Below are 17,846 nucleotides of genomic sequence, written 5' to 3'. Positions count from 1 at the left end.
GAAAACATCAATCTCTCAGATTTATGTATAATGTAATTTTTTTTCCATTTAATTTTGTAATAATTATTATCATAATTACTAGCATCAATTTAGTATCTTGTTGCATTTTATCTCATATTTTCATCAAGAACAAAGTGTGTGTATCTTAAACTGTATCTCACCTTTAGTATATATAAATAATAATTTGTTATAATTAATATTAATTTTGAAATTGATTTATGTTTTTAGTTATGGGTTTTTTTTTTAATAAATCTCCTATTTTCCACATATAAAATTAGCCCCTACTCCTAACTGTGATACCAGCTCATGTAAGATTACTGGTTGTCCTGGAAGGCAAAGGACAGTTTTTTTTTTTAAACTTGCTTGACTTTCAGTCATATTGATCCAGTTATTATATCGTCTTTGGTTGGTTGGTTGTATGACAACATGAGAGTTTTTGTTAGGCAAAGGAAAGAATTATTTAATTCTGGAATCATTTATTGTTGGGACCTGACAAATCCTTTCCTTTGGAAATCTGGCAAGATGTTTGTGTGTGATGTCATATGTAACAGGGGCCTACAGGGCCTTAGGGATCTTAGCACCTGTTATTTATCCATGTTTTTACGCCCCTTTCAGTAATAATTTCAAAAGATGTATGTATCTTTGCTGAAAAAACAAGTTGAAAGAATAAGTTGATTTTAAATAAATATTGGAAAGTCTCTTAACATCAACTTAACTAGAAACTCAAAAGTGATTCTAGAATGATGGTGTCCACATGCATCTAATTTTCATCTAAATGTCAGGGACTGTGACTCTCTGAGTATATTAAAAATTAATAATTCAAATCTTAAAATGCTTATATGATTAGAAACAGTATGAGAGCAAAGATGATTTTGGACAAATTCTAAGTTCAGTACAGTCATTTAAAAGGTAGGTTTTTCAAATGGATTCAATGGTGGCAACAAAGGAAGGTGGGTTTCAGTATCTTTCCTCTCATCATTAGATTCTCAAGTCTCCTTGAATAATAATGGTAATGTCAAAAATAAAATGGATAAAATTAAAGACATGTATGCAAGTGAGAAGTAAAATTTTATGTAGAAAATTTTTATATTAAATAAAGTGCTAGTTTGCAAAGAACACTTCAAGACTAAGCCCCTCTTTCTACACCCAGTGCTCACCCTGGCAGTCCTCCCTGTGCCACAAGCATAGTTACTAATGTATAATAGTCCTTTTGGAGCTGTTAATGGTCATGAAGTCTGACCTGCCACTTATTAGTGATTGCTACCTAAAATAAGGCTAATAAAACCCTGCCTCATAGGGTTGCTGAAGGAAGTGCTCTCACTTGATAACTTTCATCGGTTATTATTCATAGCTTTCATCTGTTATCTATTATAAGGATCGATATTTTTTTGAGAAAATTGTAGAGATGAAATCCCTGTCTTTTATAAAACACATGGGATGAAAGAAAAATTCTTAACATAATCATGTGTCTTAGGATCATCCTCAAGAAACACTGTTTCATACATGAAAACCTAAACTTGTATAGTAGATACACCAGGGTGGATTTCAGACAAGTACGCTCCATTTCATTAACAGGAAATGATTCAAATTAACAAAGCTCTTCTTATGTGTGCTGCAGAAAATTTAAGAAAGAATAAGCAATAAGATCAATTAACAAAAGAAGTCTTTCGTACGTCAAGGAATTTTTAAAATTTGTAGCAGAGCATTGTGGTGTTTTGTCCTAGTGATGCACCTCTCCACACATCTTGAAATCAGCTATATTTGGTGCTGGAACAGATAGGAGGCAGTAATTCGGCGGATTTATTAGATTAGTTGAAATACAGTAATGCCCACTTATCCTCAGTTTATCTTTGTGAGGTTTTGGTTACTCCTCTCAATTTATAGATAGAAAGTTAATAGCTTAATGCCATGTTACAATGCTTATGTCATTCACCTATCTTGTGGGGCGCAACTTAACAGACCCATCACCACTGGGAAGCCCAAATTTGAGAGTCTTTATTAACCGGCAGGTCGACTATCTCAAACAATGCCCCCAAAATGGCTACTGGGACAACAGCCCCAACCATAGGGTTGTAGGGGTTTTTATACCATAAGTCAGTTCATCAATCATAATTGTCTGTTGCTGATACCGCCGTTTACCGGTGACGAGTTCTGCTTCTTCTAATGTTGAAGATTAAGCACTAGAGAAGCACGCCAAGGCAAGCATATTAAGCAGGTTTATTTAAAGGGAATAATACAGACTTCTCCCGGCAGGGAGAAGGGGGCCATGGCTGATGTTCTAAAGTCCCAAGAAGTGAGCACACCCTGCATCTTTTATAGGTTAAAGTCTCTTTTGTTCTCCAGTTCTTTCCCCCCTTATCTCTCCTTCCTGCCTTCCTGACTAGGCCTGGTTTTGCATTAAGTGAGAAGCCATGGGCAGGGGGAGGGCCAAGGTGATTCAGGCAGATAAGGGCCAGGGGGCATTAATTAGCATCTCCTTGCTTGCAGTCCTTGATAAAGGCAGGTAAATTTGGTAATCAATGGGCTCCAGAGATCTTTGACATTCCATTCTTCCAGGGGCAGTCTCCAACTTCCAAAGGCAGATGGCTTCATGGCTTCATTTCCTCGAATTGACCCGATTTCCTATTTCTACACTAACTACCTGTCCTTAATTCTGGCTTCATTGCTATGATTTAACATTACAAACTAACATAATGAGATCTGAAATCATTAGCAGAGGGGGAAGTGGGCCAAAATGACCTTACTTAGGTACAAACTAAAGAATGGTTACTAACATTGAAACAATTGCTGTTGACATCACCATTAACATGGCACATTGTTTCGGAAAAATAAGAATCAAAGAAGAGAACAATTTTTCATTATATAAGAAATGTCATTTTGTTATTTTTGTCTTGCCAAACATGTCATACTAAGTAACAGATGATGGGTACAGAGGCGGGGTGTTCCCATGGGAGAAGCATTTCCTACATAACATGGAGTCTCAGAGCAAAATGGAGTCTGTTTAGTCATTACCCATATAGCCTGGCCTACTACATTTCCATGGAGCCAAATCTATCAACCCGATACACCTTCATCTCATCACATCATAAAAATATGTAAGTATAATACAAGATTTTTTTAAAGTGACCATGTTTAACGTAAATTTTATTACAGTATTTTTTATAATTATTTTATTAGTTATTACAGTTATTGTTCATCTTTTCTGCACCTAATTTACAAATTAAAATTTATCATAGGTATGTAGGAAAATACATTGTGTGTGTGTGGGGGGGGGTCGGTACTATCCTGTTTCATGCATCCACTGGGATCTTGGAATGTCTCCCTCACGAATAAGTCAGGGTACTGTCTTAAGAAGAGTGAGTTAAATATGATCCCTCTGACTTAGAGAAATACCAAAACCCTAGAAAATTACCCTCTGAAATAAGGACTTTGAAAACCTACCTGCCACAAAATCATTAATATTAAAGAGTTGTCTTAAATTTGTTTTAATTATTAAAAACAACGCAAAGTGCTCAATACAAAGTATAGTAGTCTCACAACAGTATCGTCACTTTTGTCATGGAATATCATATATTCTCTTATTTGTACATCCCACCAACACCTAGCACATATTCGGCGATCATATAAATATTTAGCGAACGAATGGATGATATTAATGATAGTCCCATCGCACTGTGTTCAAATTCTACAGTACCCTGTTCCACGTTTGACTATAAGGTCACTAGAAAACCTGGGATAAGGTCGGTTCTAAGTGGCTCACGTTGCTAAACTACAATTCCCAGCATTCAGTCAAACGCCGCGGTTGCAGCGCACTCTGGGAAAGAAGTCTCCATTGGCTACGTAGAAGGGTAGTTTGTGCAAATGCAGGTGCTTTAGCATAAGTACGCACGGAGACTGCGCAAATCTCCTCGTCCGAATCCTGCGGAACTTATTTTGCGTGCAGTTATTTTAGCCGGTAGGATTTAAGAACAGCTTCATTTCCGGTACCACCGGAGGCAATTTGAAAATGGCGTCTACCTTGCCGAGCCGGCCAGTTACCGCAGCTGGAAAAAGTGAATTTCGCAACGAGAAGTCGAAGCCGGAGGACAGAGGTGAGGTTGTGTGAAAACCGAAGTCTTGGTTTTGTGGCTACTGAATTGCGGTATTTTTCTTTCTTACGGTCTGGACGTATAAAGCCATTTGTAGTCTGTTTTGTGCAGTTAAGTGTCTATACTTACTGCTGGTGGTGTGGGTGTTGACTGGGCCTGGAGGAATAACTGGTCGGTATTCTGGCCTCTTATTTCCAGCTCATTCTTTTTCCTAAATCTCCTCCCCCCCCCCGCGCCCCGGCACAACACCAATCCCAGTGAATCTATCGTGGAATCCGTCTTCTCTAAAAGGATGAAGATTTAAAAATCGCAGAGTGCGCTGTGGATATTTAGTGCGCACCGGAGGCTGAAAGTCATTGACAGGATAATGACTAGGATCTGGTGGGATAGGTAATCATTATGCATTATGATGATAATGAAGGAGTGAAAGACATAGTAATTAACATGGGGAAGGAGCTATCTGGCATGTCCTTAACTCCAGTGTTTGGTCAGTCAGCAGAGAAATTTTGGAACATTTATCATTATTTCTTTTTGTCACATGGCTAAATTATTAGACGATATAGTTCTTGGGCTTTAGACCGCCCTGTTTTTAAATTGCTTTCTTGCATTGTAGTCTCCTTTAACCTAGCTATCTTCATTATGAGTGAAAGAGACTAGAGAAATAATCGGGGAGCTGGTCAACCAATCTTGTAAGAAGTGTCATAAAACTTGAACTCATTCAAAATGCATTGGGAAGGTATTAAAGATTTTTGAATTGTTGCTTTATTTTTATGTAAGTATATAATGTGCATAGCAGCGTCTACATATGAAGTTAAAAGATCAAAGTCAACACTCGAGGAACTAGTACTGAGACTATGAAGTAAATAGGTTACCGTATCCCAGATGATATTGTCCTTTCTGGGAACCTGTATTAATCATTCTGAATGGTGTTAAGCATCCTGTTACCTTTCTTCATAGTCTTTACTGCTTATTCAACAAAATAGTTTAATTTTATCTGTTTTTTATTTTTATATGAATGAAAGTGGATTGTATGTATCCTTCTGTTTTGCTCAGGCTTAGCTTTATTTTGGTTATTCAACTAGGGTGACACCTTTATTCTTTTCACTATTCTATGGCATTCCCCTGCAAAAATACACACCAGTTTGTATTTTCATTCTACATGTAGTGAACATTTGGTTTGTACCCATTGCTTACAATTATAAACAATGCTGCTATGACAAACAAAATCTACAAAATTAAAATTAGTGATGAAAAAAATTACATACCAAAAACATCTTTGTGCATGTTTTCAGTTAACATGCTAAAGAGTTTCTCTGGGTGCTTAGGGTTGGAATCCCTAAAGTGTAGGGTATGGTTTTCATCAAGAATTGTGCCAATTGTGACTCCCAAAAGCAGTGCAAGAGAGTTTTCATTTGCTCTAACTCCATACTGAGCTTTATTATCTGAATTTTGAGTTCCTGTTATTTTGATAGGTATGACATGGTATCTGGTTGTGGTTTTACTTTGAACGTCTCTGCTTACTGATGAGTTGCACATTGTTTTACATGTTTCTGAGCTATTTATGGTTCCTTTTTAATGAATTCCCATTTTTATTTCTTTTGCTTTTTTCGTTTGTTTATTTCAGGATTGGGGTGGGTGGCTTTATGCTGATGCTGTAAGTCTTTGGATCATATCTTTAAGTAGAATTAGAGAGTAGCTATTGGATTTAAGGGGTTCCTAAAAAGTGATTCAGGAGATAATGTATGGCCCTTAGAACATATTTTCTTTTAGTAAAAGGAGACCTAGACTGAGTCAGCTTTGTTTTCCTTACGCAAGTCACTTAACCTTTTTTGGACTGAGTCTCTTTTTCTATGAAATGGGAATAATGATACTGATTCTTCATATTGTGCTTAGTAACTATGAAAGCCATATAGAAATGGGGCACCAAAAACACTTTGGAAAACCTAAAATTCTACTCAAGTAATTTTTAACAGACGTTATACCTCAGAATGAGCTTTTAAAAGTTTTACACACACACACACACACACACACACACACACACACAGGTTCCAGTCCAAGAAAGAAAGGTTAATATTTTAAAAAGTGATGTAAACATCTGGGTGTGGTGGCATATACCTGTAATTCCAGTAGCTTGGGAGACTGAGGCAGGAGGATCATGAGTTCAAAGCCAGCCTCAGCAAAAGTGAGGCACCAAGCAACTCAGTGCCTAACTAAATAAAATATAAAATGGGGTTGGGGATATGGCTCAGTACCCCTGAGTTCAACCCCCAGTACCAAATAAATAAATAAAAAGTGATGTCAACAAAATTGTATTTGAATCTTCAGCTCTATCATAGTGTAGAACAATAGAAGTCTTTAGAGTACCCACTGTCTGCCAAGCATATGCTGGTGAGTATGGAACAAGGAGAGTTCCTTACCTTAAAGAACTGTCTTATGAGGCAACTGTAATGTATAGAGATAATTTTATACAGTGTTGATAATGAGGAGGCATGTTCTTTGTCGAATAATATAAAAAGCAGGGCAGAAGTAATGCAAGGAAAGTATCAGGAAGCTTGTTGATGTGTATATATATTGTAAACAGAGTGTTCGAAGACCTTTAAGATGTGACCTGTAAATTTTTTCCTATCTGTAGATGAATCAGAACTCCTCACTGTTCCTGATGGTTGGAAGGAACCAGCTTTTTCTAAAGAGGACAATCCCAGAGGACTCTTGGAAGAGAGCAGTTTTGCAACTTTGTTCCCCAAATATAGAGAGGCTTATTTGAAAGAGTGTTGGCCTTTGGTGCAGAAGGCCTTGAGTGAACATGTATGCATATTTTATACATTTCTTTGAGATTTTGCTCTCACTTATGCCTAATTAAGTAAATGTGTGCTCATGGATTTCTTTTTAAAGGTGCCACACACAGCTGGTTACTTTGGTTCTTTTGGTAGTTTAAACAGTCTAGGTAAATTTTATTCTTACAGTTTATTAATTTTTACATTTGCGAGTAATAAAATTACTTTGAAAAATTTGCATACCTTAATATTTTAGAGGTTTTGTGAACTGTCTAAAACTTAACCTGTGTGGTCCAAATTTCACAATACCTATTGTAGGCTGTGATAGGTACCATGTACCTATTCAGTTTGAACTGAGTCATGTTCCTAATTGCTTAATTTTCATTTTCAATGAAAGTTAGAGATGTGGCCAGCTATCTACTGATATTTTGTTTCTATGACCCTGTCCCTAGAACAGTGTATTTGTTTTTGTTTTTCAAATTGAAGATTGAAACACGTTAGTAAATTGAGAGATCAAAGTGACTATAATGAGCCTTAAAAAAAAAAAAGAATTTATCACATATGCTAAGTATTATTTTATGAAGCTTATGGTTCAGTTTTATATGCATGTGTTTATATGGTTACGAGATTGTGATATAAAATGTATTTCTCACTGTGGAACTGCTCTGGAGTTTGAAGGTAGCCGAGCAAGCTACAGGTTGTTTTACAGCTGTCTACATCTGGAATTAAACTCAGGGGTTTTTTCCTAGTAAATTCATAGATACCCAACCTTATGTTGAATTGTTTATTACTTAACATGTTGAAGAAGTAGTCTTCAGATTATGCTCCACAAGTCAGATAATTGCATCTTTATTTGTGTGGTTGAACTCTAGTTCTTGCCATTGAGAGATAATACTTAATTTTCCTAATTATTGCTTCTTTCTGAATCCAGGATAATTTGTTTTTACTTTGTATTTAGTCCCCAAAACAGCTAGAAAATAGTTTTGAAGGAAAAGTAATTTCTCACTCTTGAGAGTAGATCATAGGTTGGAGCTGGGTCCAAAAGAGTGACCCTATACAGCTTTAAATTTTTATTCCAGGTGTTAAGTATGGCCTCATTTAGATTGATATATTTTTAAAGCTAGAGATTAGTCCAGTAAGTACAAAGTATTCTAAAGCCAACTATAAATGATTCAATAGCTTTGGTTTCTTATATTCTGTGAGATATGAAATTAATCAAGTATTCATTATTTATATTTAACTACCTAGCTTCTTCAGGAAGGGAGTTGATAGAATTTGATAGATGGCTTAATGGCATAGAGGTTATTAGATTAGTTGGTGTAAGCTCTTTAAATATTTAAACCTGAATTCATTTTTAGACAACTGCTTATTTGGTCTGTCTTTCTTTTTGTAGCATGTTAAAGCAACCCTGGACCTGATTGAGGGCAGCATGACTGTTTGTACTACTAAGAAGACTTTTGACCCATATATCATCATTAGGGCCAGAGACTTAATAAAACTGTTGGCAAGGAGTGTTTCATTTGAACAGGTGAATCTAGAATTAGATTTACTTATATCAACCTTTGACAACCTGTAATATATCTTTCCTGCCTCCTTTCTTCCCTCCTCCTTGTCCATTCCTTTCACCATTGTATTTTCATGTTTGTTTCGATTATTAGCCTTGGGTTTGGAAAATGAGTAATGTAAAGAATATTGATATATTCTTATTTTTCCAAAAGGCAGTACGGATTCTTCAGGATGATGTCGCATGCGATATCATTAAAATAGGTTCCTTAGTAAGAAATAAGGAACGATTTGTAAAAAGAAGACAACGGCTTATTGGTCCAAAAGGCTCTACTTTGAAGGTACTTTTTACCAGTGGAAAATTTGAGTTTTTTCATCTGCAATTAATTTTCATTGCATTGAATTTCTGTTTACTCTTCTTTCAATATAGGCATTGGAACTCCTAACAAACTGTTACATTATGGTTCAGGGAAATACAGTTTCAGCCATTGGACCTTTCAGTGGCTTAAAAGAGGTGAGAACTATTATATTCAAGTAATCATCAGAGAACAAATGAAATGATTTGGTTATAATTTATTGTATATCTTAGAATTATATGTTTAGAATGTGTTTTGTTTGCCCGTTAGTAAATACTTTGTACGTCATGTAACTTGAGGGGATCATCACCCCTAGCATATTTTGGCCACCCTTTGGTGACTGTGGAGACATCTATTTCTGAATTAGTCCTGTGCACCATCACTGTTCTCACTATAAAATTTAAGTGGGTATTTAAGATCTTAGTCTAGGGGCTGGGGAGATAGCTCAGTCGGTAGAGTGCTTGCCTTGTAAGCACAAGGCCCTGGGTTCGATCCCCAGCACCCAAAAAAAAAAAAAAAGATCTTAGTCTATAACATATATGAGAAATGTAGTGTATTTACATATGTTCAAGTGAAAATTGAGCAGACATCTCATTATTTGCAATAATGTATACAGCCAGTAGAGATCAGACTCTGAAAATACTTTTCTTTAAAGACTATGTTTTCTTTTGTTTGAATTTTAGTATGTATTTGTAATGTTTTCCTGAACCTTTTCTTTAACTTGTCAAATATGAGAACATCTACAACAAATGCTGTTTCTGTTAGTTCCTTTTGCTGCTGCTGCTATCTGAATCTGGCCGTGTGTTTTTGCTTCCTTACTTAGGAAGTCTTTAATAGTAATTCTACTGGCCCTCTTCTCCTTGGGCAATAATAAATATATTGAGTACTTTATAGTTTTGTAAGGTCTTTGAAATATTTAATTCTTACAATAGGCTTTTGAGGTACATAGTGTTCAGTCTCCATATTACAAATGAAAAAGCTGAAACAGGAAAATGAAGTTACTTTCTTAAATGAAGTAACAGTTTCAGGGCTTGAGCCCTCATTTTCAGTCTCTAAATTCAGTTCTTTTCTCCTTAAATCTGATAGCTCTAAGGTGTTGTATTAGTTCCAAGTGCCATATTTCAGCACTAATAGAGAAACATTGTATCCAAGGGAGGTTGAATGCTATTATGAAAGATCTAGAAGCCATTCAGAGCAATTGAAGGAATTATGATCTTCAGTTTGGTGGTCATTCCTTGATTCATAGGCCACCATGCAATATGTTAACATCTCTTCTATGTAGTTTATTAAAATCTTCATAGGAGACTAATTCTTTTTTTTTTCTTTTGCAAATTTCAGGTTCGAAAAGTAGTTCTAGATACTATGAAGAATATTCATCCCATTTATAACATTAAAGTGAGTGTTAATTACATATGACTACCAGTGATTGTAAAGTTAACTACAGAAACTTTTCTTGAAATTAAATCTTTTATGAAAGCCTAATATACAAATCTGAAAGAACAGCTAATTTGCATGAATTAGAAGGTAGAATTCAGCCCATTCAACTCTGCCCCAGTCCTCCTTTGGGGCTTAGGTCTCCAGTGTAAAAACTATTGAAGGGAATACTGTAATTTATTATATAGTTCTAATATAATGAAAACAAACTCTATAGAATTTATTGTAGATGATATAAATTTAGTTTTCTTAAATTATGATCCTATGTATTTTATTTAAACATGTGCTCTTTCAGAATTTTGCCTATTTCTATTAAAACTGGAATATCTCAGATTACATTAAAATCTTTGGACTTGAACACTCAAATTGTGGTCCCTCTGCGAAAGAGCTATTACATCCCATGTGCACAAAGTTTGTGATTGTATTTGGAAATGTAATGGTATGATGAGCTGTTATGATGGGTATTTATTGAACAGTTCACTTAAATTTGATACTTTATAAAGTCATGCAGATTGGGGTTGTTATTTTGAGTTACATGGGAACATTACAGATAGAAAGCTAGTTGTGCATCTGATGCTTGGTTGGCTTCCTCTTAATGTTCCAATGTGTATAAAATTCAAATGGAGTGGGGGTGAATGTGAGAAGAGTATTGACTTTTGTCTAATCATTAAAACATTTACGTTTTTCATTCCCTGCTGTCGTACTGGCTATTAAAATCTTCCTGCTTACAGGGAACATCAGCTAATTAAGAACCCCACCTACTATAATTAAGTTGAATTATAAAGATTTTATTGAAATAGTCACTGAAAAACTGAGTTTCATTTTCATCTCTTAATAGTTCTGCATTTCTTAATCCAAATTTATTATGATTTCTTGATGCTTGACTGTACATATTTACGATGACATATCTTTTTATTAGTGCAATTGGTTAATTCTGAAGCAATTGGGAACTATTCCTTTTAAAACTATTTGTAGAAGCAATAGTTATAATAGTTTAAACAAATGTATCAATTTTGATATTAAATTTTATTTATACATGTATAACTGAAGACCTTAATGATTAAACGAGAGTTGGCAAAAGATTCTGAATTACGATCACAAAGTTGGGAAAGATTCTTGCCACACTTCAAACACAAAAATGTGAATAAACGCAAGGAACCGAAGAAGAAAACTGTTAAGAAAGCATACACACCATTTCCACCACCGCAACCAGAGAGTCAGGTTAGTATTAAATGTTGAACTTTATGTAAAGGAAAAACTGATCTTATTTTGTCAGAAATTTTATTGAGGGTGGTTAGGTGGGGAGAGAGACAGTGTATGTTTGTAGAGGTAGAAGAAGCTGAATTGTAAAGAGGCACATTTTGAGCTAAATGCATGGGGTTGGGGAGTGGGGCCTTCACACTGCGAGTGAACTACATCAAGGTGTTGGTTGTCAGTTGTGTCCTTGTAGCCACTGAAAATGTTCTATAGATTTAAAAAAAAAATTAAGTGATTTAGTCCACAGTATCTCTACTTTACTTCAGCAATGTTCTTTTGTGACCCTTATCTGTATGATTTTAGAAATCTTAAATTCTAATATTCATTCTTTTTCTGAGTTATGAATTCCTTCCATTTTGTCCATTGTCTTCTGGTTCATTTCCTTTCCAGCTGCGGCCAAAATTTCCTTTTCTTTTTGTTTTCTTTCATGCTGCTTTCCCTTCTGTCACACCTTCCTAGCAAAACTAGTAAGACTTGGATAAGTCCAAAAACTTTCCCATAATGCACTACCATATGAAAATGCAGAAAGTCCTGTCTGTGCATTTAATCTACTAGAAATTCGTATTTCCATCCTCAGATCCTCCTATCTGGCAGCTCTTTTTGTTTTAATTCTCTCAGCACCCTCTCGCTCCTAGTAGATGATGTAGCATTTACTTTTCTGAGGCCATCAGAAAAAGCTCCTTCCACTTACTCTTCTCTCTGTAATCCTTTTCCTCATCTGCACCAATTATTTCCACCTGTGTGATTCCATCTGCATCTCTGGTATCGATTATTTCCATTCTTTGTGTATGTCTTAAAAATAATTCATCTCTAGTAGTTGTTTTCTGCTCAGGATATAAACCCTTGCTTTTCTATCATCTTTTCTTCTCCAAGCCCTATGTTTTGAGTTTTTCAGGGAAGGGATGATGAAAGGCCAAAGGGAAAAAAGGAGTAGTGATCATGGTGAAAAAGCAATGGAAATGTTAGCTCACAGAGTCTACTCTGAAAGGAGAAACAAAGTGAGACCATAAGAAAAATGATAGCTGGGAAGAACATAGTGATCCAGTTACTAATCCTTGCTCATAATACTGCCATACTTCTAATGACCTGTTCTGTACTTAATTGGCTATTCTTCCTTCCTTACCCCTGCAAGCCTCTTTTTAGTTCTTTTTAATTAACACATATTAACTATACATATTAATAGGGTTCAGTGTGAAATTTCTGTACATATATACAGAGTGCCCTGATAAGACCTATCCTTCCATTTTCTACCTCTACCCCCAATCTGTAGTTCATGTTGCTACCTTTATGAAGTAGTCATAGAGAGTACTGACTCCACTGTTTTTACTCAAAGGACGTTGTGACTTTCTTAGGAAATTACTTTTCATGTACATTATTTCCAACATAATTATAAATACTGTTTTCAATAGATTGATAGAGAATTGGCTAGCGGTGAATACTTTTTGAAGGCGAATCAAAAGAAGCGACAGAAAATGGAAGCAATAAAGGTAACATTACACTCTTTATGTCTTGATGACAACATTAATAACAAAGTCATAGGTGCTGAATTTTTACTTACAATTAATCTTTCACAATGTATTTCCTAATAATGTAGGCTAAACAAGCAGAAGCTCTCAGTAAAAGACAGGAGGAAAGAAACAAAGCATTTATTCCACCTAAAGAAAAAACAGTTGTGAAACCTAAGGAAGGTAATGCTCATTTTTCACTTTTTGATATAAAAGTCCACTTTCTGTGAAAAGTAAACCCATAGAGCATTTGTTCGAATCTGTCATGTTAATAAGAAATAACCATATCTTTCAACTGTCTTAACATTTCCTTAATTATCAAGTCTATGGACAAGAAGTGAATGAGGTGATTTATAATTCAGTAGCGGCTAATACCTATTTCAGAGTATCCCAGCTTGAGAATATTTCCCAATTCTCTGACCCATGCTTGGGAAAGATGAAAACACAGAGTAATCGGTGTATTCTATAAAAATAGAAGCAACTTAAGCTTTGCTATCATAACTCAAAGAGGGCTTTCAGAAATTGTTTTTATTTATTTGATCTGTGGCTTAATGTTTGTTTCTGTGTTAACATTGAGTTCTTACTACTTTAGACTAAAGAACACCAACAAAGTAATGACAGGAGATTTTTTTCCTCAGGGATATTAAAAAGATATTAGAGAACTCTTAATGCCTTTTCTTCTCCATTTCTAGCTTCATTCTAAAGTAATCTTCCAAAACCATCAGTGGCACGTTGTTTAAACTGTCATACCATCTCCTAGCAACATATACATAAATTTGGTTTCTTTTTAGTTTGTACAGTCTGTCAATTAAGTACTTTGGGTACTTGGTAGCTGGTTAACCTTAGCCTATGTTAATTAAGAATGAGCTGTTGTATATAGTGGAGGCTCTGAGTCTCTGTGCATCTCAAGTGGCTAGGTTGTAGGTATGGTGACATTTTATCTTAGATTGTTTTATGTTCTTAAGTACCGTATGTAAATGGTAAACAGATTGCATTTTTTTCATAGTTTATTTTGTTCATGCTTTTGGCATTGATTAGATGCTTTGGCAATGTTTCCTGCACACATTTTCAAATTACTGTCCTTTTTACAGAAACTTTGTTAATATTAGTCATTAATAAACTAATATTTGGAGAGCTGAAGTTTTTGTTATGGTCTTAGATGAATTAGAATTTGACTTGTAGCTTTATGATTCGCTTACTAAAATTATTGAAGCTGGAAGGTCTACATGAAATATTTTTTATGAAATGTAACTATTTGTGTGCAAGATGAAAAAGTGACATGTTAATGAGTACTCTCATGTTCCAAAATAAGGAAAAGAATATAAATGATCTCAAGTAAGGTTTAGGAAAAAATATTAAATTCAGTAATTGATACAAATTATTTAAACTGTCATGCCATTTTCCTATGTACTCTCACTAATACATGTTTGAAGACTTCATGATTTGTTTTCTTGTAGTTTGAGGAAATTTCTAACTTTAGGCAGGTGTTTCATATTTTATAACATGACCTTTCAGTTATTAAAATAGTGTTCTGAAACACATTGTTTTAATTTCTAAAGAATTAAATATATTTTCTTTTTAATTTTTGTAGCATCTACTGAAACTAAAATTGACGTGGCTGCCATCAAAGAAAAGGTTAAGAAAGCAAAGAACAAGAAACTGGGAGCCCTTACAGCTGAAGAAGTTAAGCTTAAGATGGAAGCAGATGAAAAGAAAAAGAAAAAGAAAAAGTAACATTAAAAAAATAACCAAAACCCCCTGAACCAGAATTTATATAGCTATCTCCTTTTGTAAAGGATTTTGAAAGATGACAGGGCATTAGTTGCGTTATGTGTGAGAAATAATATTTCTGAGTTGCTTTTGTTTATATAATAATATTCTTTATAAATAGATTCTATTCTTGTGTGTTTTGAAATTTTTTGTGCTAGAAAGTCTTTTTATACATTGTACCTAATCAGTTCCAGGCAGGTTTTGCCGAAGCATGAGTTTAGGAGTAACTTTTAAGTGTTTTTATATATATACTTTTGGAATGTGACTATTGTAATTTTTCATTAAATCAAAGTCTGATTTCATTGGTTAGTTTTTAAACATAATCATGTCCCAGCATTTGGTTTTGAGGAAAATAAATGCCGGTTTTTCAGTGCATTCTTTCTCCCTAATTATACCTTCTTACAATTTCCTTTATTTCATTTTAAGATTAAACAGCAGATAAGCAGAAAATCGAGACCTCTGAAATCAAATCCTTTAGTTACCAAGTCTGGGGAAGTGTTAAACCAGAAAAATACCACGCTGCAAGAGAACAGGGAAACCAGGTACTTTAAGTGGAGGCCGCATGTGAGAAATAACTGTCAGTGGAGTTAACTTGGAAAAGCCTAGCTCATTCATTCTACAGATTTGGAAACTGAAGCTATGAATGAGGTTACTTACGGGAAGCCTAGCTGTGGCAATCTGAAAACAATGCTTATTCATAAAAAAGTGGAAAGTAAAGGGGAGTTATATTTAGGAAGTCGAACCATTTTTCTTTTGAGCAAGTCTTCACTGCAGCAGTATATGTTTTTTCTATTTCACTTTAAAATGGAAATTAGAAATATACCCAATTGTTATTTTTTTTAAAGCCATATGAATATGTCTCTCCCTCTCCCCCCCCAGATTATATTAGTCCAAAAGAGTTAAATTAGGGTATTTGTCCTTTACCCAAATGGTAATTATGACAGACATTATTAGAATTATTGAATTAGCAATAAGAAAGAGAGATGTGTATCTGTTTCTTGAAAATATGAACCAGCCTGGATACACAACAGAGTAGTAACCTGTGAAATAAACATAGAAAGTCCTCTTAGACATTGTTTCTCATAATGCAATGATATAAATCACATAGAGTTTAATAAAACAATTTAAGATTTATATACATACGTTTGACCTTGTCTCGCTTTGGATTAACTGTGAAGTCAGGGAGAATTTAAAAAAAAAAAAAAGTTAGGTACAGGTAAGATTTTTTATTAAAACAAAGTCTTTATAACCATTTACTTGACTTGATTTCAGTAATTTTCAAAGGTTATTTAAGATTTTTTTGTCCTAACTATACTAACATCACCTTTTATGTCTGCTTTTTATATGAACTTTTTATATAAAGGAATACTTCTACTATAAATGGAAAATTATCTTACATACTTTAACTTTCAGATAATAAATACTATCAAGAGTAAGTTTTAAAATATAAAATTTAAAAATTTAAATAGTATTAGAAATACTGTGAGCAATTTATCAAACTTTTCTTGAAAATGGGTCCTTTGAGAATGATGATATTGTGAATAATCAATCAATACTAAAGAGAAAGTAGCTTCTTTCATCCATTCTACTATATCACTAAGTTATCATTGGGACTTTTGGCTTATCAAAAGCTATTACTATGCCCTTTATTTTACTGAGCTTTATTTAGGTTTTGACATTCAGAGTACTGGGAAGAAATAAGTTTCTTAACTGCTGTTAGCCTTCTTGATATCTTCTTTTATTAAATAGTCCCTTTCCACACAGTTGAACATCGATTGCCCTTGAGTCCTGTGATGGAAGCCATCAAGGACCTAGCCCTCTGGGCACTTGTGAGCATCTTTGGTCATCATGCCTGGGAGTGGGCTTTGTGCTGAATTACCATGAAGCTGCTCCCTAACTTTTGGCAGTTATATCCATGAATTCAAGGGTGTGGTATTCTAGTTATTTTTTCTTGTATATATTTTTAAATATTCAACAAATGTACATCCTAATGTACATGCAATAGCTAAATGTACATCCACTAGCTAAAATCATCTTTTGTATCACTGGTGTGTCTAGCACATTTTGCAATCTGGATATGGCCTCTGGGTATTTACTGAACTGCAAATAGTATATGGAAGACCATGAAGGATTTTTTTTCCTCCAGTGTTTGCCATAATTTGTGAGTTGGAATATGTTAAATAAAAGGTTTTATCTAATTTTACCCTCATCAGACTTGAGGATAAAAGGTGGAATGGGGATGGTTATTCTTTTTTTTTTTTTTTTTTATAAATTCTATCATTTTATTCAGTATTAGTGCAAAAAATGGAATGCTTTCAAGTAAGCCAATATTTACATAAAAACAATCTATCTTTATGAAAATTAGTGGCAGACTCAATCTGGAGGGTGCTGTCACCTAAGGTAAATGGGTGGTATGTTTCACAATATCTTGTAAATAGGCAAACTAGCATGTGCTTTTACCTTTATCTTAGGAGCCCAGGGGTTTTCATTATTGGACTATTGCTTTAATCTGAGTTTTATCTCACAATATTAAAGACCATCTCAAGTAGAGCTCCAAAGATAAAAAATAAACTGCCAGCAATATTATTGTGGTGGCATTACTAATCATCTAGAATTTTAAAGGGAAAGAGTGATTTTACCATAAGTTATTTCACCCAACCCGTGATGGGATACTATCATGCACATTTTATAGTTATGGAAATAGTTTCAAAAAGTTGCCTGAGGTCACGGTGCTTGAACTGGATATTGAACTGGAAACTGGTATATGAATCTAAAGTCTATGGTTTTAACCTCTATATCATACTATCATACTTCTAAGTTGGAAGGAAAACACAACACATTTTTTGGGGGGGGGTGTGTGTGCGCGCGCGCGTGTGCGTGCTTGTGCATGTGTATGTTTGCTTTGTAATGTTTTAGCACCCTAGAAGAATTCAGTTAACATATTGATATTCTCAGAAGAGATTAGTTGTCAATCCCAAAAAGTGCTCCTCTGCCTGGAGTAAAGTTAACAGTTTAATGTTTACAAATGGGAAGAAAAAGAACAGCAATTTAATAGAATCATAATTTGGGGCATGGAAGGAACCTTAGGAAACGTAAGCAATGAAACGTTTTTTTTCCAAAAAGAAAATTTTATGCAGTAGAACTTGACTCACTGTCATT

The 17,846-nt window shown here is 34.6% G+C and overlaps 2 protein-coding genes across 3 annotated transcripts in view; one reads left to right on the top strand and one right to left on the bottom strand.

The window, feature by feature from the left end:
- The first annotated feature begins 3,918 nt into the window (after positions 1-3,918).
- On the top strand, positions 3,919-15,948 carry Krr1 (KRR1 small subunit processome component homolog). 2 transcript variants are annotated; one of them, XM_047548954.1, is made up of 10 exons: positions 3,922-4,091; positions 6,721-6,893; positions 8,256-8,390; positions 8,581-8,706; positions 8,796-8,879; positions 10,060-10,116; positions 11,206-11,376; positions 12,822-12,899; positions 13,007-13,100; positions 14,509-15,948. In XM_047548954.1, the coding sequence occupies exons 1-10, from the start codon at positions 4,007-4,009 to the stop codon at positions 14,649-14,651; spliced, it is 1,146 nt and encodes a 381-aa protein (XP_047404910.1). In that variant the 5' UTR covers positions 3,922-4,006; the 3' UTR covers positions 14,652-15,948. The 2 variants fall into 2 exon arrangements, with proteins under 2 accessions (XP_047404911.1, XP_047404910.1); XM_047548955.1 differs by lacking the exon at positions 8,581-8,706 and having other exon boundaries at positions 3,919-4,091.
- Glipr1 (GLI pathogenesis related 1) overlaps positions 10,834-17,846 on the bottom strand; it is a 21,238-nt gene continuing 14,225 nt past the window's right edge. The window contains exons 6-7 of the mRNA XM_047549799.1: positions 15,831-15,857; positions 10,834-15,727 (exon numbers count right to left, since the gene is read on the bottom strand). Coding sequence (XP_047405755.1) covers positions 15,573-15,727; positions 15,831-15,857 — 182 coding nt within the window. The 3' untranslated portion in view covers positions 10,834-15,572. The remainder of the gene's footprint in view (positions 15,728-15,830; positions 15,858-17,846) is intronic.

Source organism: Sciurus carolinensis, chromosome 4 (assembly GCF_902686445.1).
Source record: "Sciurus carolinensis chromosome 4, mSciCar1.2, whole genome shotgun sequence".
Lineage (NCBI taxonomy): Eukaryota > Metazoa > Chordata > Mammalia > Rodentia > Sciuridae > Sciurus > Sciurus carolinensis.
Note: the sequence above shows the minus strand (reverse complement) of the source record. Positions and strands in the feature narration are given on the sequence as shown.

What these genes read in the sequence shown, in the direction of transcription:
- Krr1 (XM_047548954.1), top strand. Translation starts at nt 4,007, where the DNA reads ATGGCGTCTACCTTGCCGAGCCGGCCAGTTACCGCAGCTGGAAAAAGT. An exon ending in GTCGAAGCCGGAGGACAGAG is followed by an intron (nt 4,092 to 6,720) that starts GTGAGGTTGTGT and finishes TCCTATCTGTAG; the next exon opens with ATGAATCAGAACTCCTCACT. An exon ending in CACCGCAACCAGAGAGTCAG is followed by an intron (nt 11,377 to 12,821) that starts GTTAGTATTAAA and finishes TGTTTTCAATAG; the next exon opens with ATTGATAGAGAATTGGCTAG.